Here is a 27,037-nt window from a genome sequence, read left to right as displayed (position 1 = left end):
AAATATAGCCTGTCTGTTGAAAACAACTTGATTTCTTATTCACAACAGATTGTATTAACCCATTCTCAACTAAATTGGTGAGGGCAGTGATTTAACATTTTACAGCAAAAGGAAGCAAGAGGATACTGGTGACTAATTTCCTCCAAACAACGTCATGTGGGTCATCTTCCTCATATGTTGTTTGTTTTGCTGATTAATCTTTAGGTAGATATTCATATATCAACTATTATTTTCCACTGTGAATTGTGGTTTTCTGCCCAGCAGCAAGTCCAGTTTCCAGGGTAATTGGGAAGCCAACTCCTTTCTAACTACGCAAAAGATGAACTGTGCTTCCTGCAACTTTAATGTCTCTCATGTTAGTGGTTGAGTAATAGCCGGACACAACAGTGTCTTCTGTAAGGAAATACGCCAACAGTTGTTGCTTAGAAGTGAATAAAACGTGCTTTTTTTTAAAAAAAAAAAAAGTGTTTTGAATGATTTGAAGCTGCAATAACAGTCCTTTCCAGGCAGAGCTTACCCTTCACAACAACAGGATGCATTGCTCTGTTTAAGCAAGTAATAATATTGGTTTTAGTCACTACACATGCTTCGCTTCCTGTTGGGGGTATTGCACAGAAAACTAATTAATTGCGTAGCAGATAACTAATTCATTGCATATTTACAGCTTTTATATACAGAGATGTTTTTTAATACCATCTGTGTGTAAAGAAAATACCTCTTTGCAATAAGCTAGCGTGATCTGTTTATTGGCTGTATGAGCTACAGCAAAATTAAGGAAAGCAGCCTCTAAAAGATCGTGTTGCTCTCTTAGCATTACCAAAGCCATGTATATTTACAGTCTCAATGCTTCTGACTTAATGGTCAGAAAAATTTACTGTCACAAAATGCTCATTCTAGTTGTACAAGACCTTTCACCTAAAAACTCCCCATTGCTTAGAAGGCAATTACTGGGAGCAATGGCAAGATTCAGCCTAAGGACTTCTGCATTTGCCCCCTGCTAATGAGCTGCTAGGATTCTGTCATCTCCCGAAACATAAGCATAGCAGCAGTAATTCTGATGACTGTCATTGCTTCCTTACTAACATTGCTTCCTTATTAACAGTTTATTTCATGGTTGACTTCCCATCTTGCTAAGTCCATTTCTCCATATCAGGCTTTACTAATGAATAGAGAACAGATTCTGAGCTCGCTGTCTTTTGGAGGTGGGGGGGGAAGCACAAGCTCGGCTGAAATCAGTGGAGTTGCTCTGCTTTGACCCCGGCATAAGAAGGACCCTCCTCCACCTTCAGGTAAATACCCTGGGCCTTTGCAATTTCAGCCAGGCAAGTGCCGCTGCTGACACTCTCCTAGAAGCAATTAACATTTCAATCATCTTTGTATTTCAGCAGTGCAGCTCCTGTCATAGTGCTGAAGCAGTAAGACACGCCAGGCAATGCCCCACACCTCCCAGCTGAGAGGCCGTAAGGAGATCCCGAGAACTTCCCTGCCGGCGGAGGACAGGCTGGGTCTCTGCACTGGGAAATGCGGATCAAAGCCGGTGACAACTTTGGGGTGTGCGTACGTAAATCAAGGCTGTGCTGTTGTCTCCATTTGTTTATAGAAATGTATGTTTTTTAATCTATCTATCATATGGAGGGGTTTTAATCAGAAAACTATCAACATTTGCAGATGCAGGGTTTCATTCATTCTCTGAAGTCAGACTGAACATCTGCCAGCCCAGCCAATTGCTTTAACGCTTTCCTGCCGAGCTGTCCGCTGCTGGGAAGAGGAGGGGGGTGTTAAGCCACCATCTAACCCCAAGCGCCGAGCTTCCTTGTTCGTGTAAATCAGGAGCCTCCTTCTTCAGTCCACTGGAGTCAGAAATAAAATCGTGGTCAGAATGGACCATGTTTTTTCCCGATGCCAACAGCCAAAAGGGGAACTGGGTCACACTAAATAGTGCACGTAGAGGGAAAAAGAGGCTCAAGGGGACCCCTGTCATTGAACTTCACCTCTGTCCTCTTGCCACATGAATTACAGTCCCTGAGAACTTCAGCTCATGCCATGTTCAGCTCCTTTATCACTTACACCCCTTTTCGATCCTGTTTGTTCCTTTGACCAGACCTTTCACTGCCGTTAATTGACCTGGTTTCACTGATTTCTGTGAAGATCGGCCAAGCCTCCCAAGCTGGAGAAGTGGGTCACCGTGCATCGCCTACACCAGGGCTTCGGTGCGAGGTTGCCTTGAATCCCTCGTAACTGAGGAGCCTTCCTGCTGACACGTGAAGCTGCACTGCCACCTCTATTTCACCAAACTGTGACTGGCTTCCGTAGGAGGAACGCCTGGGAAGTCGTGTGAGGAAAAGGAGGGTCTGGTGACTCAATATCTGTGCGAACCATGTGTACGTTGGTTCAGATAAATTTAACTCGGGACTTAATTCTGTTTGAGAAGCCACAGACAGAAAACAAAACCAGCAGATTGTAACTCCCCAATGAGGGGGTTATTGCCAAATGGATGCACTGCATCAAGCGCTTACAAGAAACAAATGTATCCAAGAGGGAGAAATAATCCTTCTGTTAAAAATTACTGCAAACAAAACTGCAAATGTTGCCATCACTGTTGAAATTTGAACTGTGACAGAGTGGAGTTTCCATCCCTCAGAAAACTGCCTTTTGGCCCAAAGTGGAAAGCTTTCTGTCTAAAAACAAAACAAAACAAACAAAAAAAATTAGCAGAAGCCATAGGATCTACTCTTTAAACCCATTTTCTTTTTAGACAAAGCTATAATTATGCTTAGAGTTGTATTTATTAAGCTAAATGATCAGCTCTGAAAACACCCAGTCCTGCCTGACAAACAGGAGCGTAACTTAGTGTATGTGGACAATTTTATTAATTTCAGTGGGAGTACTGGACTGTTTCAAGTTAAGCACCAGATTAAGTACTTAATCAGTTCAGAGCCAAAACTCATCCAGTTTCTGTAACAAAAAAAATCAATCCCATCTCAGCACAACTAAAGAGGTGCATTGTACTTTAACCAGCTTCCTTTTTGAAATACAGGGAGTAATAGCAACTTGTGAAACAGCCTCCTCCCTGGCTGAATCACAAAGATGCTTGGACATCAGAATTCAGGTAGTGACATTTGCTGTGAAACAAAGGAGCCCCGCTTTGCCCTCGTACTCCCAAGTTCTAGTGTAAGGCTACTCCCTAAAGTAGAGTTGCAAGTGTTTTTCTTAGTGTAGTGTGAATGACTCAGCCCAAAAGGGCTTTTTCCTCTGTTCCCCCTGAGTGACGATGTGCAGGAAGAGGAAAACGTTCGGTTTCACACGGGAAGTTTTCCAGTATCTTCCTGAACTCGTCAGACCTTCCTCCTCTGCTTTTCAACTCTGCAATACTTTTACTGCACGCTGGTAATGGCTATGGTCAGACCTAGATGGGATGGCTAAGTGGACCAGCAGATACATGGAGCTGTGTACCATTCTTGGGCCACCTGTCCAACAGTGCCTTCACTACCGAATATAGCTTCGGTGTCAGTATGAAACTAGTGAGCCCCTGGTCTAGAACGCAGCTCTGGCATCTAACGTGATCACTGAAAGCCTTGCTGATGCAAATCAGACTGGTGGCCTGTGGGAAGGAGCTGGCTGGCTGCTCTTGATGACCAGGCCAACAGATCTGCTTCGTGCTCTGGTTACCACTCTGAAGGGCTGCGAGGCATCATCTCCTACAGCATTTGTAGAAACCAGTCTTTATTACCTGCTCACAGACAGGAGCACTAAACTCCCTTTTATTATTAACAAAATGAAAGTAGTGAGATATTCAGATTCTCATGGCCACGGAAGAATAAGGAATGCGTGCTTAGTTGTAGGATGGCACTCAGCAAAGTGTGACCATCACAGAATTGTTGTGATTACATCATCTTTATATATATATATATATATATATATATATATGATTAATACGTGAAAGCCAAGGCAGGCAAACATATGCTTAGGGTTTTATCTTCTGCACAAGCCTCTAATCTTTCCTCAGGAAATTACCATGTAGTTTATCAGTACCATGGCGTTAATTCTGAAAACCTCAAAACTTCAGCCAAAAGCAACTGGCCATTTACTGTTTTTCTTTCTTATAAATGTAGTTGTTGCTACCTCATTAACCATTTAACGTCCTGGTAGATTAGTGGAATGAGCCTGGCTTGACAGAACCTGAGAGCTGTAACCCCTGAAGGAAAATGTCATTGCTCTCCGTATCTGATACATTTTGGTTAGCGGAGATTTAAAAGGAGCAATAACAGACCCTTAATAAGATATGTCTGGCAGGAAGATACAAAATAACTATTAAGATGGTTTACATCTGTTTCCTTTTTCATTAATTTTGCCATATCTAATTGCATACTTAACATTAATCTGCTATCACAGTAACTTGGATTATTTTGTTGCTGGGTTTAGGCTCCACGTCACTGCCATTGAATTTCATTACTGCTACTTCACCAGTGAATAATGAGTGTCTTTTTACCTACATACCCCGACTCCTACAGTCAAAGTGATTAGCAGCACATCTCTTTAAACAACTCTGTCAGACAAAGATATGAGGAATGACTAGGCTGGCTCCGTTCAGTTCCGTATTGCCAGAGTTCATACATGTAGAGTCTGATAATTGTATATAAAACAGTACAAGATTTTGGAAGACTGGGGACAAATCTGTGGAAAGTTTTATAGACTTCAGAAAAAAAACTATCTTTTGAGTAAGACCATTTCCCCTCAAGTACCTCATATGTAACAGTGGATGTTGCACAGCAGGTTCAGCAAAAAAAGGGGAAAATAGTTGGGTTTTTTCATGGGATGGTAAATAATATTTTTTTTCTGGCAATGTGAGTCAAAAAGAAGATGAATGTTTATTCTTTTTAGAGAAACATGAGAGTTTGCTTCTGCCAGTCATTGTTCGCCGCTGGGGTGCAGCGGGCTGAGTCAGGGGGTGCAGGCTGGGGTAGGGTTGGTGTTGTGCCCCACAGCACTGCACTTGCCGCCCAGGCACGGTGGCGTAAGGGGCTCTCAGAGAGACCCTCACAGTCATCCTGGCTGGCCAACGGCTGCCACAGCGCCTGTCATCTGGAGACAAGAAGGGCTCTGAAAATAAGAATATTAAGTGCTTCCTAAAAAGGCAGGGCTGGCCTGAGCATGGCCCCTGTACTCAGCTCTGTATTTGTTTGCAACTCTGCAGGTGCCGAGTGTGTTGATTGTATTAGAAGAGGATAAATGCAACCCGATAAGGACAACTGTGATGTTCTGCATGTTGGTAGGAATAATCAGTTGCAAAGATGGGGTAAAGAGCCAACAGAGCAAGCAGCAGTTGGCTGAAAAGGTATGGGGGTTAGAGTGGACTGCAGACGCAAGGGGAGCCAGCAGTGTCATGCAGCTCTTAATAAAAAAAAGAGGGAAAAAAAGGCAAACATCATACTGGGACAGATCACTGAAAGTGCAGTGTATGAGTTGTGAGATCATCCTACTATTCTACTCAGCATGAGTAAGGCCAGCCACAGCTGGGGTACCAAATCCAGCCTGGGGCTACGCACTTGAGAACAGTTATGGGTCAGCTTGAGAGAAGTGAAGAACAGTAACGACTCAGAAGTTACAAAGAAAAGTTGAAGGAACTGCCTTAATCTGAAGAAATGACTGAATAGAGGTAATTACAAATATGTAAATAGCTGCTGCAAAGAGGAAATGTCGATTGTAGGAAAGGTAGTGGTGGGCTTAAATCATTAAGAAATTAAGAAAAAAGTTGCCAAGGGGAAGAATGGAGACACAATGGAATAGGTTGCCAAGGGCTGCCTCACTGGAAGTGTTTAAGAACAGGGTACAACATGTTAGTTAGGCATGGCTTGGGTTTGCCTCCAAACTGGGACTGGGAGACCTCCTAAAAGGTCACTCCACTCTATTTTTTATGCTTCTGTGCTTGGATGTAGTTGCATTGCATTTTTAGATCTTAGGGACCAAATACAGAACACTTTTCTAGGAAACTTCCCCTAGACTGTGAACATCAGGGTTTGATCTTTCGGAAACCACAACGACTAAAAGGCAATGTGTGGTAACTCAGTTTGCCAGCAAAATGACTCTGAGACAGCGCAGGGGACTCTCAGCTCAGTGCCCCCTCTTCTTCTTCTCTCTATTCCTCAGAATTTCTCCTTGAGCTAAGAAGGTGCCATATCTGGTTTTAAGTGATGGTAATAGCTGTTGGGAGTTGGTGAGGAACACGGCCAGAACATGACTTTTCTGCCACCTCCTATTGCTCTTCTCACAGAGAGGAGCATCTCTGCTCATCTGCTTCTCCCCTGAACAGTTGCACCTTCCACTAGTCCCACGTGCCCAATCCTTTCAGCCACTGCCACATACAGAACATACCAGATTTACTGCAGCACTTTTGGTGGCTTCACCTCTTCCCTCCAGGTTCGTTTTGCCAGGGTATCTGTCCACTCAAAGTTTCCCCTCCTTGCTGCCAGAATGTCACGGCGGCGAAGTAAAGATGAGTATTGCAAAAGCAAAGAGCAGGCTTGGGGCATGCAGCAGTTGTTGGTGTCTTGCTGTTGTTGCCACAGGAGGCAAGAGTGCCACCAGCACAGAGTGACAGGCAAAGTAACCCCCCCAGCAGCACCTCCACGGCAGAGGGAGTATGTTCCATGGTTCAGTTCCCTGCTTCATTAGGCACTGATAAATGTGCTTTACCAGAAAAACAGGAGAACAATAGGTTTTACCCTGGCTTTCTAGGGAGAATGGGAGAGGTAACAAGTTAAAGAGAAGGAAGGGAGGAGCAGGTAATGCTGGAGAGCTGGGCTATCTGGCTTCCAGCCTCAAATGCATGCTCCAGGTGAAAACATGTCCATTTTCAGATCTACATCTCTTTCATTGAGCCCAGGGATGGTCTCAGACTATTGGCATTTTTTGGTTTGTATGATTTGAGAAAACAGAGTTCGAGTGATGTTGAGAAGAAAAAATTGATACACCTCCTGTAAGAAATAAAAAACACCCTTGGCCCTTCTGTGCTTTTACTTTTTAAAAACAAAATCCAAGCTGATTTTAATAATAGGTTTATTCCAGCTAAAGAATATGGCTCAGAGCTTGGATGTGAAGATTGTCTTCATCTGACAGGCAGCTGGCAAGGTACACATGCTTCAGCAAAGCATTGCTGATTTCTGACAGACAGTAGTATGCATAAGCCTAAATGTACTTTTCTATTTTAATTACATGGCCAGTACCGATGAATGGGAGCCTGAGCTTTATCTCCACTGACCTTGAAAATCCCCTGGAGGCTTATGATGAAGTGAAGCATATGTTTTCTGGCGATTTCTGGAAAATGAGGAAACACAAAAAACACTTGTTCTAGTTTTGATTTTTTCAGGAAACGATGTGATACACCATCGGAGCTTCCACACTGTTTCATGAGAATTTGAGAGTTCTCCACTTTAGTTCCTGTGACATACATGGGGTCTGGCAGTTGCATGCAGATACTCGGATGGGATTTCATACTTGACAGCCTCTCCCCTGCACGAGTGTAAACCACATCAACGGCAATTCTGGCTCTTACTGATAAATCAGATCATCTTAACAGATGAACTATTGTAACGAATGAAATGTGTGTCTACACCTTGGTCACATTAGTGACTCTGCAGCAGTGCTGATGGACACAAACTAGCTTTTAATTGATAGCTTGATTATTGGTCTAGCCACAGCAACACAGAGCTCTGGCTCTGTCCAGATTTGGTTTGGTAGCAATGCCTCAGTGCTCACTCCAGCTTCTGACCCGAAGGAAGGCACTACTTACAGCCTCCATGTAAAGGTCCTGAAGAGTCTTTGCGGTGCACTCGTTACACCCACGCTGAATGCATGGGTGGGAATGGAGTGTGAATCAGCTGCTCTCTGAAGGTCACCACGGCTGCTGGGAGCCCAGCTGGCAGCCAGGGCTCCTCGCGAGCATCCTGGATGTATCAGCGGAATTAAAATTCTCACCAAGGGATAGGATGGAAAAATGGCGGACAAGGACATGAATGCAAAGAGAAATACATCTATGCGAATGTGCCCAGCGGGAACTAATTTGCCTTTCACTCCAAGTATTAGGTGACTGCAAGGTAGATAGATGAAGTGGTTTTGATATGGTATTCTACAATTAGTATTACTTTCTTTTTTTTTCCCTATGGGTTTTCTATTGTTTTCCTCTTTTTTTCTCTCTCTCTCACACAATGTCTTCATATCCGTGTCTTACTGTTTTTCACACTTCTTTACCCTAAGGCATTCACTGTGCTTCATCCCAGTTCTTCCCAATATAGCCATGCAGATTTATAACCCCTTTCATTTCCCATGACACTGCTTACATTCACAGGGCAAAAATCAGCCTTTTCTTGCCAGGTTATGCAGCCATCCTCCCTGTCACTCTTGAATGACTCTAGACTGCTGTTCCCTTGAGGACTAAACTAGATTGGGATTTATTAAACCCTTAGCCCCCTGTTTGAATGATATATGGCCTCAGGCAGTAGGCATTAAGGCGAATGCACACTGCTTCTTTGTCAAGGCACAGAAAACCATGCTACAGAGTGCGCTGCCCCAGGCATTCCTAAACTATCTTGTCCTGTGTCAGCAAGATTCCTTAAGAACTCTCTATAGAGCTTTCAGGACTCCATTCTCGCTCTGCTCTCATTCTGCGCACTTCAATACAGTAAGGAAAGGATTTCATCCTTAATTGAAATTCCTTTCATCAGCCCAGATACAGCCTGAACAAAGATACTGACATGAAAAAGCAGTCAAGAACATATCTTTAAAATGTCAGTTTGCCAGTGACAAACATAAAATGCAGTCACTGCAAATCAAGACTCTAAACCCAGCCCTCACTGTATATCACATAGCTGCCACTTCCCACCCCCCCACTATCCCTCCTGTAAGTTTTGATGTTTGTATATCTTTGTTTTCCTTTCCACATTCTTCTCATACTGTATTCACAGCAAATCTGAGGATAGCTGGGTCTTGATTAAACTCCTGCAAACCTTAGAGAAAGCTCTTTTAAACTCCGAATAGTGTAATTTATCTTAGACCCATACTTCTGAAGAAATCAATCATTCAAGCTCTGTGGGTTTTCTCTACTATTTTTTCCTTTTTTGTTCATTCTGGTAAAGTAATTGATGCACTTTTGTCCATACAGACCTGTGAGTTTAATGCTACATGGGTTTATGTGTCAGGAAATTGCTACGCTCTTGCTCGGCTGCTGAAAGAAAAATTAGAAATGAAAGTTCTTTCCACTGGCACAATGCAGGGAAGGATACACCCAACAGAAAAAACGTAAGTATGGGCTGTCTACCGAAGGCTATATTTAGCTTGCTTACCCTGGGTGACTAACTTAGGTGTTGCTTCTTAAAGTCTTGACCACATAGAGACCAGGGTCCAGCAGCCAGGCAGCTTGCGTGATCAGAAACTTCCACCACCCTCTTGAGCTTCAAGGCCACACTAAGTACGAGGACCAGCTGAAGCTCTCCGCAAAGGAGGCTGCTGCGTCAGACTGCCAAGGGTGGATGAAGAGCTGCGGCCGCGGAGCCTGCTTTCTTCATGGCAGCATCTTGGAAAGGAACGCAGTGCGCTGCTGCCAACAGGGAGCAGGTCTCTGTGGGGCAGAGGGCCTGTCTTGTTCCAGGAGTAGCCCTTACCGCCCTGACTCTCCCTTCCTCCTGGCAGCAGAAGGAGCGGCGAGGCCAGCCCTCAGGGCTCAGTGTCTGGCTCGCCTTCCATGCTCCATCCCTTCCGTCTACTCTCCACTTCCTCTGGAGCAGTGGTTTAGCATTAGCCTGGCACCTGTTTGCTGGGGGCAGCAGCAGTAAATTTTGCATACCTATCTGAGAAACCTGAAACTGGCTCTATGTTTTTAAAGACCTGCTTACTTTAAAATACTTGTAGTTATCGGCACCTTTTTATTACTCCTCATTAGTGCCTAGAGTTTTAGCTGTGAAGCTAAGAGGAAACAGATCAAAAGCTAAAATCTAATTATGCAACTGAAGACAAGCAAATAGAAGAGTACATGGAAACAATCACACTGCTGGTCAAAGTGCATAATGAAGGTATCGCTTTCAAACCCTGATCCCCTGCCAGCTTTGGCTGCATCGCAGGTTCTCTCTTGAGGCCTCTCTAATACATCCCCATCATATGATCCCTCTTTTTTTTAACTCCACTGGCTAATGCTGTGCCTGTAGCACACCCCATACAGTATTCTTGACTTCATCGACAAGGTTTTCGGTGTGTCCTCACATAACCTTTCATCTTCTCACTAGTGCAAGAGTGATACATGTCTCCAGTAAGATCTTGATGCCACCATCTGTTGCCCATGCATTGTCTTTTTCAGACACACCACTTCCCACCACCTCTGCTTCTCTTGTGTTTGGAGGGTCCTCTTCCATCCCCAGAGCAAATCCATCTTTCTCCTTCAGATCCTTCCTTCAAGCACACCTTTGCCCAGAAACTGCAAAGAACTTGTCAGTGACTTGGCTGATGAGATCACAGATGCGTGGATGCTGATTAATAGTTCTTCATTATTTCCTCTGCACCTCAGTTTGGTAGACTCCCATGTGACTCCTTGCCTTATGCTTCAGCTCGGGGAGACATTGCCTTTTGGTGTTCCTTCTGCTTTAACATATTCGAGAACAGGCCTGGGATATGCAGATACTAATTTACAAGAGTAGTAAGAAATAATACTGGCACTCTTCATGCACTACTTGTCCAGTGCAAAAATGCATTGAGGAACTTTGCAGTCTGAATTTGGCGTTTGTGTAACCAGCGCTGCGATCCGATGATGTGTGCAGGTATTAGGTGTGGACTGTTTATCCAGCTGCAACAGTCACAGAGTTGGCAAGCGGCAGCAGGAAGTTAGACATGGTTAATGTTTAAGATACATAATCTTCACAGGGCTGCTGCCAGGTGTCTTCTTTGGCTTCAATCTCGCTGTCTTCTCGCCTATTCTTTTGCCTATCTAGTGGTCAGGAAAAGGAAGGGGAGTGTGAAGTGCTCTGCCCTTGTAACAGGCATGGTGAGACTACAGGACACGGTGGAAAGAATCAAGACATAACCAACCACTGTGTGCTCCATTTGTTATATTGACCTTTCTGGTAGCTATTTGAAGGTTTTCCCTGCTCACCTGAGGCATCTTTCTAGCTCCATCAACAGCTAATTAAAGGCTGATAGTAAAAGTCTGGTAGATAACATATTTTCCCATGGGTTACTTCCCATCTCTTAGCGCGCTTGACAATTTGCTTATTATTAAATGCTTGTGTATTCTACCCTTGCAGGCCACATATTAACATTTAGTGAAGAAGCAGGGTACTTCACCGAGTCTTAGAGTCATGTTAGTTACAAGGCACTGCAGTCGGGACATCTTTATTTACAGATCATTAAAACAATGAGTTCTGCAGTAACAGAACAAGCAGAAATACTTGTTTTTCTTGAGCATTTTCACAGTATTTGGTCAAGTGCAAACTATGCAGACGCCTGCTGGCTGCAAAATGAAAAGAAGAAGAAAGAGCAGAGGGAAGTATGCGTTTGGGGGGAAAGAGAGACGAGAGGGACAGCTGGACTGAAGCAGTAGTGTCGAGGGGAACACACAGAGGAAACCAGCCATTCTTCAAGTAGCAATTTCAGATGTTGAGCATGAGAAATACTGGCCCACTCCCTCCCTGTGGTCTTTCTGTGCCCACCACAGCTGAGTACCTGGACATAATGACATCAGAAGCTTTGCACACCCTGCAAACGTCCTCATCCCAGGGAAAGCGGGAGAGCTTTACCAATAGAGGTGGCTGAAGGAAGGAGGGAGCAAGCTGTGAGCAACCAGAGCTATCTATGGTGGTGGAAGCAGCCAGCACGGTTGTTTGGCAGGCTACTCTAATTAGGACAGCTCTGAGACTTGTGTAAAACAAGGAGAACAGAGCAAGCTCTGGGCAGCGCCAGGGACCGGGTGCGTGTGTGAGAGGCATGAAGCCATCTGTGCCCAGCTTTCTGCAGCCACCCCTTCAGCACAGCAAGCTGGAACACAACCCCCCTGCACTGACTGGGATCCTGGAAGGTTGGCGACGTGACTGCCGCTGCAGAGGCGTGCAAATGGGTGGAGAAAAATTTTTACTCTCTTAAGCACTTGTGCATTAGAGGTCATTCAACAGGTTATTCAGGATGAAGGATAAACACCAAATAAGTGCCAGTTTTAAGTCCTGATTGCTTTACTTTCTTGAGCTACAAACTCACTGACACTGTGTTTTCAGCTTGATGGCAGCAGTATTCAGGAACTCCTTTTTCTCACTTCTGCATCCTTCTCATCCAGCATTATTTCCATTTCAGTCACTCCCTCTTGCTCCTTTCACCATTTTGTTCTCCAAGACTTTGGCAAATGTTATCTTTCTCGAGGAGGCACCCACTGCGCAGGAACTATTTTATTGTATGAGAGATAGGTTGAGATGAATGTAACCTACAGAGAGCGTATGATGCGAACAGTGAAGCAACTCCAATAACTAATAAGGTTTGCTCAGCCCAGTTCACTCAAGGAGCAAATGTCATGACGCTTCCCCTTGGATTCAAAGAGGACACTTTAATCTCACTACTATAAACATGACCCAAGGAAGGACCAGGGTGGAGCATGGGAAATGTTGCCTTTTAATTCTCTATTCTTTGGAGTAGCAATCTACTTATGATATAACAGCCTCTGCTGTCGGGCTCCAGGGAAGTCACACTGCCTTCGAGAGGGTTCTGAGAAATGTTACTTTCAGGTGGTGCTGCATGCCCAAATTCCAGCTCTTATCTTGGTTTCAGAGTGTGTGCAGTGAGAGGGACGCGTAGCGGTGCGTTAGACAGGAGTTTCTCGGCTCTCATCAGCCGAAGCACTTCTCAGGGTGTATCCAGGCTTTTCTCAGGGCTGTATCAGTCTTCCTGCAGAACAGCAACAGTGCCTCTTGTAACAGTGTAGGTGGAGCCTGAGGCCGTCTGTGATCCCCCAAGGAATTTCCCAGGGTTCCTCATTTATCTATTCTGTATTTTCTTTTCCCAGATTTTTCTATCGCGTTCTATGGAGTTCGAGTCAGGTTCGTCATTTCGTCGGACGTCTGAACCGCCCGTGCTGGGATGTGCTTCGTCGCCCTGCCCGATCGCTGGGCCCCGCCACCCGCCTGGGACACATGAAATAACTCGGGGATTCTCTGTCCTCTGGAGGAAACAGCCCGTCCATGCCAGAGGCCATGCTTCCAAGCTGGTTAGAGACACACAGCCTTCATTTTCTCCCTTAATAGCATAGACACAATTATTGCAGGCTGAATTTAGAATTTCAAAAATTCCCATTGTTAGCAAAACTAAATGAAAGATTGATGTGGATGGGGGTTGGTCCTACTTTTGTCATTGCAAAGACAAAGGAATATCATGCGTGACTGGCTCTTTTGTATGCAGGTTTTGAACTAACTTTCTTAAGAGTTGGCAAATGTTAGCACTGCAAGAAAAGTTTGTCTCGGGCTTGCCACTAGTGAAATGACCTCAGCTCAGCGTTACTGAGTTTTTGTTGCTCACAGGTAGCAAGTCGGGTGACGGATACGCGTTAGCAGAGCACCACAAAGGCGCAGATGCGGATGGCATACCCGAGGTCAGGGCACGCGTTGGATGTACATGAATTACACTGTAAGTACAGCCACATGGGCATAATTTTACTTATATTTTCACTTGGGCTGTTCATTGCGAACACTACATTAGAGGTTTTTTCAGCAAGCACACAGCACTGGTTAATTAACTGAAGGGTACAGTCATAATCAGTTTTAGTAACAGAATGTTACACATAATTATGACCAGTTGTCTTTCACCCGCAATCTTTGTCCTGTCTGGATTGACAAATGTCTTGGAGATACAGCACCATGACCAGAGATTCATGGGTTCTGCCATATGCCTTAAATGACTTATTAATTTATTCAGTGAATTATTTGGGATATGGGTTATTAGCCTGACTTTCTAAGGAAATGAGGCTTCCACAATGGCACAGTATCTATAAGTTCTCTGTGGTATCTCTTGAAACTGCTGACCAACTTCTAACAAAGATACAGAGGTCTCCGTAACTTTCAAGTCTGGGATGTAGAATCACAGAATCATAGAACGGTTTGGGTTGGAAGCGACCTCAAAGATCATCTGGTTCCAACCCCCCTGCCATGAGCAGGGACATCTTCCACCAAACCAGGTTGCCCAGAGCTCCATCCAACCGGGCCTTGAACACTGCCAGGCAGGGGGCAGCCACAGCTTCTCTGGGCAGCCTGGGCCAGTGTTTCACCACCTTCATGGTGAAGAATTTCTTCCTAATATCTAATCTAAATCTGCCCTCTTTTAGTTTAGAGCCGTTCCCCCTTGTCCTATCACTATACACCCTTCGAAAAGCCCCTCTCCATCCTTCCTGTAGGCCCCTTCAGGCACTGAAAGGCTGCTATAAGGTCACCCCGGAGTCTTCTCTTCTCCAGGCTGAACAGCCCCAATTCTCTCAGCCTGTCCTCATAGGAAAAGTACTCCAGCCCTCTGATCATCTTTGTGGCCCTCCTCTGGACCCGCTCCAACACATCCATGTCCTTCTTATGTTAGTGGCTCCAGAGCTGGACGCAGTACTCCAGGTGGGGTCTCAGGAGAGCGGAGTAAAGAGGCACAATCACCTCCCTCGCCCTGCTGGCCACGCTTCTCTTGATGCAGCCCAGGATACTGTTGGCTTTCTGGGCTGCAAGCGCACATTGCTGGCTCATGTTGAGCTTTGCGTCCACCAGTACCCACAAGTCCTCCTCAGGGCTGCTCTCGAGCCACTCCCTGCCCAGCCTGTACTTGTGTTTGGGATTGCACACTGCACAGCACACTTGACACCGGGAGAGCGGAGCTCTGTATGCCACCAGCTGAGGAGCAGCTCTGCTCACTTTTCTGCACTACATCATCAATTCGCTAGGAGTACAACCCAAGGCCATCGGGTACCCCTCATCCCGACTGCCCGGGGAGCTCCTTGGCAGCCTGGCATGGCCAGGAGAGCCACCAGCGACCGGCACCCGGGGCTGGCCACGGCATGAGGGACGAGTGAGGGGCTTCAGCAGCACACAGCCGCCATGCCACGCTGTGAGGGACAAACACAGCCTTGGTAGCACACAGCCGCCATACCACGCTGTGAGGGACAAACGCGGTCTCGGCAGCACGCAGCCCTCTCCTCAGGGTGACCCGGGCTGGGCGGGAAGGCTCGGCGGCAGCTCGAGAGGATCCCGAGGGCTGACGGAGGGCAGAGAGGCCGCCCCGAGGAGCGCAGAGCGGCGAACACCCAGCGGCCACCGCATGCCCGCCGGCGGCGCGACATGGCACGACACAGCTGCCAACAGCCCGGCCGCCCGCCCCGCGGCAGCTGCCCCCGGCCCCGCCGCGCATGCGCGAGAGGTGAGCGGCCGGGGGGAGGGAGGGGGGCGCGAGCGCCCCTGCGGCACGTGACCGCGGCAGCGGCGGGGGGCTCCCTTAAAGGGGCAGACGGCGCGCTCCTCACGCAGGTTCCCGCCCCGCCTCGCCCCGCCCCTCCGCGCGCACCTGCTCGGCGCCCCGGTGCTAGGGCCTAGGGGGCAGCCGCGAGCCGCGGCGGGGGCAGCGCCGGGCACCCGTCTCATCCCCGCCGGCACCTGCGGCGGGCGGCCCCGCTCCGCGCCCGTAACCCGGAAGCGCTGCGGCTGCGGGGCGGGGGGGTGCGGGGCAGAGCGCCGGGACATGGCCGCTGCCTGCTCCTGCCTGCCCTCCGCAGCCGGCATGGCCCTGCCCGCGGCGACGCGCGGCTGAGCCTCGACCTTGCGTTCCCCTTCCCGACGGACCTTCCTCCTCCTCCTCTTCCTCCCGAGGCTGCCCGGGCCGGGGGCGGTAGCGCTGAGGGGGGCCCGCTGCTGCCTTGCGGGGTGGGGCCGTGCCGGCGCGGCGCGGGGAGGGGGAGAGGGGCCCTCGGCGGGCGGGGGTGCCCGGTCCCGGGCGGGGGGCCGGCTCCGGCGCGGGGGGGGCCGCGTTCGCCTCTGGAGCGGCGCGGTGGGGCTGGGGGTTCGCTGTTGAAGGCGTCCATGGGCGTGTGGCGGGCTTGCTCCGAGGGGATCTAGGGGGGTGGTTTAGAGGGCTGCGGTAGCGCTGGTGGGGGGAGGGTTCACTGGTGGGGGGGTTAAGGGCTGGTTGTACCTCGTTTGTGTTTCGTGGGGTTGTTTTGTGGGGTTTTTTTGTTGGTTTTTTTTGAAGCACGTCTTCGGGCTTTGGGAGCCGCGCTGGTTTGGCTGTAGCTCCTCCAAACCTGTCATTGTTTGCGTTTTGGGAGGGCAGCTGGTAGCCGCGCAGGTCGCGTTGGAGGAGGCCCCTGGGTCAGTTCCGTCTGACTTCTTCCCAGCGTAGCTTAGGTTGATTTTCCTCCGGTGTCTCTGATGCCTGAACAAGGCCCCAGAATGAACGGTTTCTCTCTGGGCGAGCTGTGCTGGCTGTTCTGCTGCCCGCCTTGCCCCAGCCGCATCGCTGCCAAGCTGGCCTTCCTGCCCCCGGAGCCCACCTACACCGTGCTGCAGCCCGAGCAGCAGCAGCAGGAGGCCGGGGCGGCTGCCGGGGCAGGGACCCCGACGGGGTCGGGCACCTGCAGCCTGCACCTGAGCGAGCGGGCCGACTGGCAGTACTCGCAGCGGGAACTGGATGCCGTGGAAGTGTTCTTCTCCCGCACGGCTCGAGATAACAGGCTGGGCTGCATGTTCGTACGCTGTGCCCCCACTGGCCGGTACACCCTGCTCTTCTCGCATGGCAATGCTGTGGACCTGGGCCAGATGTGCAGCTTCTACATTGGCCTTGGCTCCCGCATCAACTGCAACGTCTTCTCTTATGACTACTCTGGCTACGGGGTGAGCACCGGCAAGCCCTCCGAGAAAAACCTGTACGCAGACATTGATGCAGCCTGGCAGGCCCTCAGGACAAGGTAAATGGATAATGGGGACAAGGTATTTCTTTATCTCCGTTTAATCCTAGTAAGTCCGATGTCTGCGCAGTTAACCTGCTGGGAGGAGGAGGGGAAGGGTTTGTGGATGGCTTGAGTTATTCCGATGGCCCCGCCAGATGTTCCGTCAACAGCTGCAATGTGATTTGCTGGATGGCTTCATTTGTTAAAAGGATGTGCAATCCTTCATCCTTGGGCTGCTTCTAGATTTAGTTTATTCAGCTGTATTACATGTTAGCCGTTGCTTCACCATTGCAAATCTCCGTCTTGAGCAGGAGATACTGCATTGGCTGCGGTTTGAGCTTGTGGGGTGCAAAAAAAACTTGTTTGAGATTTGCCCACCACTGCCTATGCTTAGAGGTGACCCAGCTGAGCCAAAGCTTTGACTGAACTTGGCAGCAGCCAGGGCTAGTGCTTACCAAGAAGCTGCTGGTGTTCTGTGATGCGTCTGGGATTTCGCGCAAGCTTGTGCGACACAGACGTCTTTCTCTTTTGGCAACCAAACAGCTGTTATCAAGTTGGGTAGGGTGGCGGGGTGGAAGGAAAAAGCGTTGACAGGTGGAAGTAGAGCTGGGGATTCTGCCAGTAGGAGATGCTGAAGTACGTGGCACCCAAAGGGATGGAGCAGCAATGAGAAGGCTCTGGCAAGGCGGCATGGCCAGTAGGAACAGGTAGCCCTTGGCTTCTAGGAAATCCTGAGCAGAGCTGCTGCCTCTGGCTCCTTGGTATGGCTGATTGCCATCCCGGGGCCTCCTTTGCTGCTTCTGTCCTCAGAAACCATGAGCTGCTTTTGCTGTTGCATAAGTGGTTGTTAAAGTAGGACCTTGCAGAACATATCCTGAAAGAACGAGCTTTAAAAAGCTTGAATTGTTGCAGTGAGGCAAGAGAAAAGAACAATGAACATTTTCTGTTCTTGGCTCTGGGGTTGTGTAGATGAACTTGGCTTACGTGAAACGAGTATTTAATGTCAATCTTAGGGATACGTGCCAGTTTCAAAAATAGTGGCAGGAGTTGTTACTAATTTAGATAATTGGCTTTTCAAGGATCTGGGGATTGTTCAGTCGTGGAGTCGAAACGGCTTTCAATATTGGTCTGCCCAAGTCAAGTTAAGAGCGCGGGGGAGAAAGGTGTAGGGGGAACTTACCCTTTTGTAACATGTGTTCTGTCTGTTTGGTGAGCAAACCAAATTCTAGGCTCATTTTTCAGGACTCTCTCAAAAAAAAAAAAATTGCTTGAATATGAATAGTATAGTTTTGTGTAAAGAAATAACTTTAATATGCTGTATGCAGAATAAATTATTTAATGCTGCTTTTACGCATATGGATGATGTAAATAAAGTTTAAGGGAGGAGAAGTGCTGTGTCTACGCCAAGCCTAATTAATGTTTGTCCTGCAGTTGATGTGTTTTCCACCTGTTTCACTTAATGTTTAGTTGGTGATATTTTTGCATTAAAGCCTTCCAGAGCTCTGAAAAAGTGCTTTCACATCGGCCTGGGTGTGCTCCTGTCTTGACAGGCATTTAGTACGTATTTAAGATCTATGTAGATCCAGAAACAAGAGATTCCTTCCCTTAAGTCGTCAGAGGCCTGACCCAGTAGGTGATGCCAACACGTGCCCAAATTGCTCTGAAAGGATGGGGCTCCTTCTGTTAAAGTGTGACAGAAGGAAGTTTGTAGTCTAATACTAGAGTGCCTTCTGTGGTTTATACAAGATCTAGGTTCTGTTTTCCTTCGTAATTTGAGGGGTTGAAATTTGCCAGCTCTTACTTTGCCATGTTTGTAAATCCCACATCTTGGTGCTACCTTCAGAGTACTGATAGAGTAGTTGTGTTGTCATTGGTTAGATTTTTGGGAGCCAAAGGAAATACTACAGTATTTTAGGTGCCCAGTAGAGAAATTGGTTACTGTAAAATGTCAGCTTAAAAAAAAAAGTTAATCGATTCTGTGTATTAACATGTGACTGTCTGCAAACAGGTATGAGCCAAAACAATAGTCTTTCTGCTGATGAATTCTCTAAGCAGTAGTGTCAACTTTTGAGACTGATGGTTTCTTAGCCCTTTTTAATAAGTCCAGGTGGTTCACAATTAAGCGAAATACTCAGCTATGAAAATACAAGTCTGCCTCTTGAGGTAACATCATATTATACCATTTCTTCTGCAGTAGTTCGTTGGTAGCTTCCAAGAGTTTGTGTATGCTTTCATTCTTAATGCAAATTCCTAACATTTGGTCCAAATCGTATGGTAGTGAGCGGTAATGCAAAGGTAAAAGTGAAGTCTTAAAATAGGAGAGGTTCCCTATGCTATCAAAAGCATTTAGTCATCTGTGCGAAGTTCTGCGGAAAGCTTTTGCTCTTCTGAATCCACCAGACGTTGCACCTGGCAGGAGAAATGAATCATTAGAATGTTGGAAGTCTGAGATTTTTTTTGTGTGTGTGTGTAAATTGTGCTTGTGAAGTACCAGTGATACTTAGCAAGTGTTAATTTATCGCTGTATTTTGAGAGTTGCCCTGAGGAAGGCGGGAATTAACCCTACACTTGGATAAAACAGATTGCTGCCAAATTTTAGAGATGATGGTGAGCTGACTGTGATTGCAAACATGGCTGCAAATTTTGACTGTTTTTTCAAGGTACTGAAAAGAGGATCTTGCTATCACATATACATTTTGGTATCAAACCTTACGTAACAAATAATTATAAAACTATCTTGTAAGCAGTAAAGGAAAAATGAAATCATCAAGGTTTTTTTTGTTTGGTTTAATTTATTAGCCTGTCTTTGGAGAATCAGTGTCAACTATTCTCTGTTCTTTTAGTCTTTTTAAAGAGTAACTTATTTTCCTTAATTCTAGTTAAATTAATGTCTCAACATCTAAGACCATACTTTACTCGTTAATTTTACTAACTATGAAGTCTGAATGCTAAATGTCTTTCAGCCCTGGTTAAGATGTTGACATAATTTTACTCCCTTGAACTGAGTTTTTGTAGGTGTTCCTTCGGAGGCCTAACTGTAGCTTTGGTAGCTCTAGTTCCAATATCATGTATTACTCAGGAATTAATCTGGGCTTTTATATATATTTATTGCTACTTGATTAACAAATTTCCATCTGCTCTCTAATGTGTCTCAGAATCTTCCATTTTGGTGCTTCAGATGACATTTTTTATGTTTTTTTATTTTAGGCAGGTTGGTCTGTTTCTGTTCTGTTTGTTCCAAAACCAGATTGAAGAGAAGCTGTGTTGGACTCTGGCTTCTCTCATGGTCCATATGGTTTTCAGTTGCTGCTTTTTATTGAGGTGTGATTAACGCTTATCCTAATATCTGATTGACCTGGTACAACATCTGCACAGAATGACTTGATTGTCATCCTCTCCTCCCCCCTTTCCTGAATTCCACATGGAAAGGTTGAACTTTCTAACACTTTTACATCAAGACAATGTACAGTACTTAAAAACAGGATACACACTTAGGCTTTAGGTACACTGCTTAAGCACAAAACCGTAACTGCTTTGTTGATTGCATGCTATTTTGTATGTTCTCTAAAAATTCAGAGAAGATTTGTGAATTGTGTTAAAATCCCAGTCAAATGAAAGAAGGCACTGCTTCCCCACTTTCTCTGCTTCTGTAGTATCAAAGAAGAGAACCTATTAGTGCATCTTTTGGATATTGGAAGGAGGTGAAGAAAATGCACTGAAATAGCCTAGAAGAGCTGTTCTTGTTCCATTTAACAAAATATAGCTTCATGTTTTCTTGTGGTGCACAATATAAACTAGTGTGTTCTGTTTCTATTTAAGCTTTTGATAAATGATAGGTGTTACTGTAATATTTAAATCCTTCATTCTCAAAACATGTCCATTGGAGTTTGTGTTTCAATCTGTAAGATAGCGTTGGTTCACTTCCATTTTTCACTAAGCTGCTTAATTTCTTTCATCATGCCATACTGACTGAATTGTGAAATGGTAGAATAAAATGCAAGGGCTTTTGATCGATGGATAGCAGATAATTTAGAATGTTTAAATTAGTTTTTAAAACTTTTTTTTTCCTAAAATGTAATGTTTAAATGCCATCTTTTTATTATGTGGCAGTTTTATTATTTGTGGTGCTGAATATAAGTCTCCTCTTACTGCTGTTTCCTTTGCAGGAGTTGGTGGAAAAGTGTTATGGTTTTCATTTGAGTAAAACTAGGAAACACACCTAATTGGATTAGGCTAGAGCAATAACTAATCTTCTGAGGTTGTGTCAGTTCGTCTCCATTCTGATTTGCTGAAGTGGTCACAGCTTTCTAGGTGAATAATAGTTGCAGGTTTTTATCAAAATAGTTAATTTCTGTGTTAATTTTCTTCACAACAAAATCTTCTTTCACTAGCACTCTGTTTCTGTGCATGATCTAGGCTGAGTTCTTTAGATTGAATATTCAGAGTTCTTAATAAAAAGTTACCAACTAAATTCCTGACATGGCCAAGTGCAGTGCTTGGCAGAGTCGCTGTAAAGAGCCTTGGAGTAATAGGGTTCCCCTTGTTCGTGGTGCACCACCTGGTAGGTTTTCCTGTTATTGGCTTTGATAGGGTATTTCCCACTTCCAGTTTTTTAATAATGTTGCTATGGTATCTGCAAAGTATTGTTTAGAGAGGCTGTTCTACCACGTCAAGAAAAACAGCGTACAACTTTGCTCAAAAATAGAAACATGCAGCATTCCTGTTGTCTATGCAGTGAGCAGAGATTAATTCAGATGATGAGCGACCCAGGGGCAGACACCAACAACTGTTTCAAACAGGTGCTCTGATGTTTGAAGTTATTCAGAATGTTTACTGAGCTTAGGCATTTTGTTACATAGTTTGGTCACTGAAGTAAAAGTAGTTTTGTTAAATATTTCCCTAGTTCTGTCAGTACTGCAAGATCAAAGCTTGTTTAAAAAAAAAAAAAAAAAAGATTTTTCACTATGAAGAATCTTTTGCAACTAGTGTTATTTGGGAAGAAAAATAAGCTGCCAAAGAGCCTTTGGCTAACAACACTTGCTATCCTGGGTGTGGATAGGCCTGAAATTCACCTGCCTGAACTGGAGATGTTGGTTTACCTGCTGTGCGAAGGTTGTAGGACCTGGTTCTCAACATGATCAGAGCACTGAACTTAAAGGTTTCTGGAGGACCATGTTGTTAAATCTTGCATGCTGAAGTAACTGAAAGTTTCTGTCAGCTTTTAGCGCTACTGAATTGCGTGACATGTACGACAAAGAGAAAGGCAAGCTTTTTCCCTGTCTCACTCTGGCTAGAGAAGTGTCACCTCTTGAGACTCTGCTGATAGTGGGTACAGGGTGGCTCTTTGACCTGCCCATGTTTATGGCAGCACTTAGTTTTGTTTAGTTAGTTCTGAACAGCGGAGTATGAGCTGGACCGTGTAAACTGCAGTGGGTTTGCTCTGAAGCCAGGGTCAATCTCCAGGCCATCACAACCTCAAAAACAAAAAGTCCCTCCAAAATTCAACCTTTAGCCCTTGTTACTTTGCTGTTCTGCAGTGTTTCTAAGTGCTGGGCTAAGTTTAGACTAGCCCATTACTTGTGAACATAAGTAAAAAGAGCAAAGGAAAAAAAACAAGTAACAGTGATATCCAGGACTGTAGATACCTGTGGGTATAGGTGGAGAACATTTCAAGCTGCAAAAGTAGATTATCTGCCAGCAACTGGTTCTGTGGGGAAAACTGACATTTCTTGAACAAATGGATATTTATATTTCTGTGTTGAATAAAGAAAATGGGTTCTTTTCAGTTTTCTGGTTTTTTTTGGTCCTGTGATGCTTCCTCATGTGGAGATAGACGTCAAGCAATAGGCTGTGTGGCGCTTAACTTCTGTAGTGTGTGTCTGAATTTCGTATTTTGTTTTGATACGACATTTGCCTGGTGGAGAGGGCGATGTGATTATAGTAACTTTTAAACCCTGCCCCAAAATCACTTTTAAGCAAAATATTGAGAAACTACTCCCTTAGTTGCATTCTCTATTGGCTTTAAGACAGCAATCTCAAAATTATGTAGCACTAATAATGTAAATGAACAAATAACATAGCCTTGTTTTTCCTAAAGCCAGTAATGGATTTCATGAATAACTAACACTCCCTTCTGCCCTCCCTCACAAATATAAATCAATTACAAGGCTGCATTGGAAACAGTTGAAATAAGTCATAAAATAAGCTACGAATATGTTGTACCTAGCATGCTTGTGCACATACAGGCTTGCTTTTGCCAATTAGCCCCTAAAAGGGCAGAAATTTTTCTCTGCTGAATAGGAGGAGATAGTTTCAATTGCCACTGCACTTAAGAGAAATTGAAGGCACTGATCCATGTGCAAGAGGAGAGATTGCCTGTGTTTTCTTGAATCTGGGAAAGGCACATCTTTACAATTTCTGAACACTAACTAATTCTAACTCGAGAAACTTGGGTTTGTATGGGCTAAAATACAATAGGTGGGCAAACCTGTTGTATCTGCGAGTTGGGTAATTGAGATCTCTTAGAGTTGAGTACTTGTGAGTTGAATAAGCAGTTTCAGTGACCTGTTTGCTACTGCTTCGTCTTGACTGTCCTGCTTTCCAGCGTTTAGATGAATGACTTTGCACTGGTCTTGCATGCTCAGCCTGACATCTGATGACGAAGCTAAATTTCATTCCTGCTTTCAAACTGAGTGTTTTGTTGGTGTGGATTTTTTAATGTGTCACCTTTTGGGAGCAATGGACGTGTGCGACTGTAAACCCAGAAAACTGTGTGAACACGGGGAAATAAAGGTGCTTTTGACAGAGGGCTAAGAAGGTAGAACGGGATGAATAGTGCGTAGTGCCAGCTTAAGGACTGAGGAACGTCTCTGCATTCTGTATTCCAAAGGCTAATTTGAGAAAAATGGGTTATTGTGGCATGCCTCTGTGATTCTGTGCTTGCTCGTGAAGCAATGCTGCCCGCAGACAATCTTGGAAGGGTGCAAATGTAGGCCAGTTGTATAATGACACTGCTACACTGGCATTATCTATATCCATATCTTTATTCTATATTTTTTAAGCACTGTGTTAGCTTTGCAGAACAAAGCTTCCCCTATTGATGTTAAAAATTGTGGTTGGATTTGTTGACCATGAAAGCAAATATTATGAAGGCATACAATAGGGCTAAACAGTACGATCTGGCTCAGTGCCCACCTGCCTTCCCGCTCTTGGTTTCATGTCTCCTGATGAGCACGTGCACATCTTTGGGAAAGTCCCTACAATCATGAAATAAATCTGTAACATCTCAACTGTCAAAAAGGGGAATTCCATATGGGTTCACAAATGAAGAGTGATGTTGATGTGGAAGATGAGGTTTGAAGTTAGTACACTTGCCTCAAAGTCCAGAGGGAAAAATTTATTTCAGAGGTAATGTCAAAGTGTTACCTCGTTTTTTTTGATATCGCAAATCTGTAAGAAAATCTTCGTGTATGCTTTCCCAACAGTAATATTATTTGTTGGTACAGTGTCTTGAAATTCTAGGTACACCTTTCAAGATGAAAATGTTTTTTTAACTGTTTCTTTAAAACTGATTGTTGGTTTAGACAGTTTTGGGTGCACTTTTAGGAAGATCTGTTGCCATGTGTGATTAAAAAATCCTGCTTACAGGTATTTTTTTTTTCCTTTTTTACAGGACACTGCCAAATTTCTTAAGATCCCAGTATGTTAGACCAGTTAAATTTAGCTTTGTGACATGGCGTGGCCTCTTCTGTTTGCATGCAGCAAATGAACAGCTATGGAGTAATGGATAATGAGATCCAACAAGTCTGAAAATTAGGAGACCATTGTGTTTCTCAGGAAAACACCCTTTAAATAGTATGGCTTGAAATGTTTTAATAAGATTGTTAGGGAAGGGTTTTGCTCAGATTATAGGATCTTTCTGGACGTTCTGCCTCTCTGCTGACTTTCAGTTGACTTTGCTTTGGGTGTTCTTGTAGAACTTGAAAAATGGTGTTCAGTATCAGGAAAGAAGCAAAACCAGCTATGAATTTTTTTCTAGTGTACAGATGAACTGAGGTAAGGTTCAGATTATTTTATCATTATTCAATGAATCTGAATGGCTATTTATAATAAATTAAACAAGACACTTTGTCTTAACTATTACACTATACAATAAATTGCAATCTTTAATAATAGGCACAACGGAAGAGAAGCCAAGAGTAATACAGGGATAGACTTCTGGCATTTTGCAACCAAAATATTATATGGAACCATCTACACATTAAAGATAATTTTTGAGTAGTTAACTTGCCACCTTAAACGTTGGACTGGGTTGTTTGTACAGATCTTAATCTTTGTCCCATCTCTGTATAGTCATCCCCAACGTCCGATGAACTTAATTTATTGAAGTAGGATGTTGGCTGTATGACAGCCTGGGGAAAGTGGCATCTGTCAAGAAAATGGTCTTGGTTTTGAAGCATGGTCTCCAGGGCATATTTACACAAGTCTTTTCCAGTATGCTGATTGTTCTTTATAGCTTCATTTCTCACAAAAGTGTGTGTATATTTTGGTGTATTGTTTTCATTTTTTTTTAATTGAAGTAGCTAATTTGATGGAATATTTATTTTGGAGGTGTTCCCTGGACAATTCTTACCTTGAGGCAGCTGGTCAAGAGCCAGTCCCTCCTTCCCCTAAGACTGGAACATACCTCAGCTTGCAGATTAAGTTGTATTACACATTTGCGTCATAACATTTTTTGTTGTTCCCTACTGTAAAAAGCTTGTCAGTTTTTCTAGTAAAGCATGGTTTTTAATGTGTCTTAATAATACTTCTACAGAAAAAGTTAGTCTTTCAATCTGAGTATGAGCATCTTATCAAGTTTAACCAACTGTAAAAGTACCAGAGTTGTAAGAAGAGGCGGGACAGTGTTTCAGCTACAGTTTTGCTATTCTTATGCATACTGGCTTATGAACATGTAACCTTTGCCTTAGACTGGTTAATAATTACACTGTGACTTAGCATACATTGCAGTCATCTCTGATGCGAGAAGCAGGCTTTCGGGAGTCAGTACAGTAGCTTAAGATATTAAGTGGTGTTTTAACCTTAAGCCTGGCTAGTGTGCCTGAAAGGCTTTGACTTCTGCTGAATCTCTGCCAGCTTTCAGACTTCTGTTTCTCTGATACAGAAACTCTCTGCCCTCTCCCTTGAGCTCTTACTAATTATTCTTGTAATGTGATGTGCACTTCTAAAGCCCCCTGTGCATAAAATCAATGAAATTAGTTCTTTATCCTGTTATTTGTTTCTGATAATGCAGAAACTACTGTCTGTGAAGGAATACAGGCGCAAATATAGTTGTCTTTTTTTAAAAAGAATTGATTCAATCTGTATTTGCTTTAACAAAGAATGAAGATGACGGATTATACTTTAATATAACTTGGATCTGAATTGTTGTTGTAAAAGATAAGATTGTCATAAATCCTCAATATTCGCCCAGTTTTGTTGAGAGTGAAAGGGTTGTGAAGTCTCGTGGTTTATTGAGTTCTTTTCTATCCTTTATTCTGATGGTACTAAGCAAGCTGGCTCTAAATATACCACCATTCCAGATTGGGTGCTCTTCTGCCAAAGCTCATCTAAGTTCTGTAGACCATTTTGCATAGAGCACTGAACAGACACTATTGATATAAATAAGATCTAGCACCTTCCAATTATTTCAGCAAATTACCCTTTCCATCCAAAAATCTACTTTCACAATGTTTGTAATGAGGAACCTTAAACCTGAGGAACACTAAACCTGAAGATCTTGGATGTTTCTTACCTGGCTGTGGTTCTAAACTGGTTGCATATCAGCAGCAGTAGAAACTGAACCAAAGATGATTAGTCTCTTTGGTTGGACATTCACAGCAATTTTATATTTTTCTTTTTTTATTACAAAGTGAGTTTTAATTTGGAATAAAGGAAGCAATGTTAGCTTAAACTTAGCTAGTTTTATTACTGGGATTTTGAGGGGGAGAGGAGGAACTCGATCTAGCAAGCATTGTTTGTCATTTGTTGCTCTGTTTTCTTCCTTCTACTGTTCCTAGTGCTTCTGGGCAAGAGTCTGACGTGAACTGCATTCTTTCCTGCTCTTCACTG

General features: G+C 44.6%; 1 protein-coding gene across 1 annotated transcript in view; it reads left to right on the top strand.

Moving 5' to 3' along the window:
* The first annotated feature begins 16,168 nt into the window (after window positions 1–16,168).
* ABHD17C (abhydrolase domain containing 17C, depalmitoylase) overlaps window positions 16,169–27,037 on the top strand; it is a 29,645-nt gene continuing 18,776 nt past the window's right edge. The window contains exon 1 of the mRNA XM_075431989.1: window positions 16,169–16,945. Within this exon, the coding sequence (XP_075288104.1) occupies window positions 16,410–16,945 (536 nt within the window). The 5' untranslated portion in view covers window positions 16,169–16,409. The remainder of the gene's footprint in view (window positions 16,946–27,037) is intronic.

This window comes from Opisthocomus hoazin, chromosome 10 (assembly GCF_030867145.1).
Source record: "Opisthocomus hoazin isolate bOpiHoa1 chromosome 10, bOpiHoa1.hap1, whole genome shotgun sequence".
In the NCBI taxonomy this organism is placed as follows: Eukaryota; Metazoa; Chordata; class Aves; order Opisthocomiformes; family Opisthocomidae; genus Opisthocomus; species Opisthocomus hoazin.
Note: the sequence above shows the minus strand (reverse complement) of the source record. Positions and strands in the feature narration are given on the sequence as shown.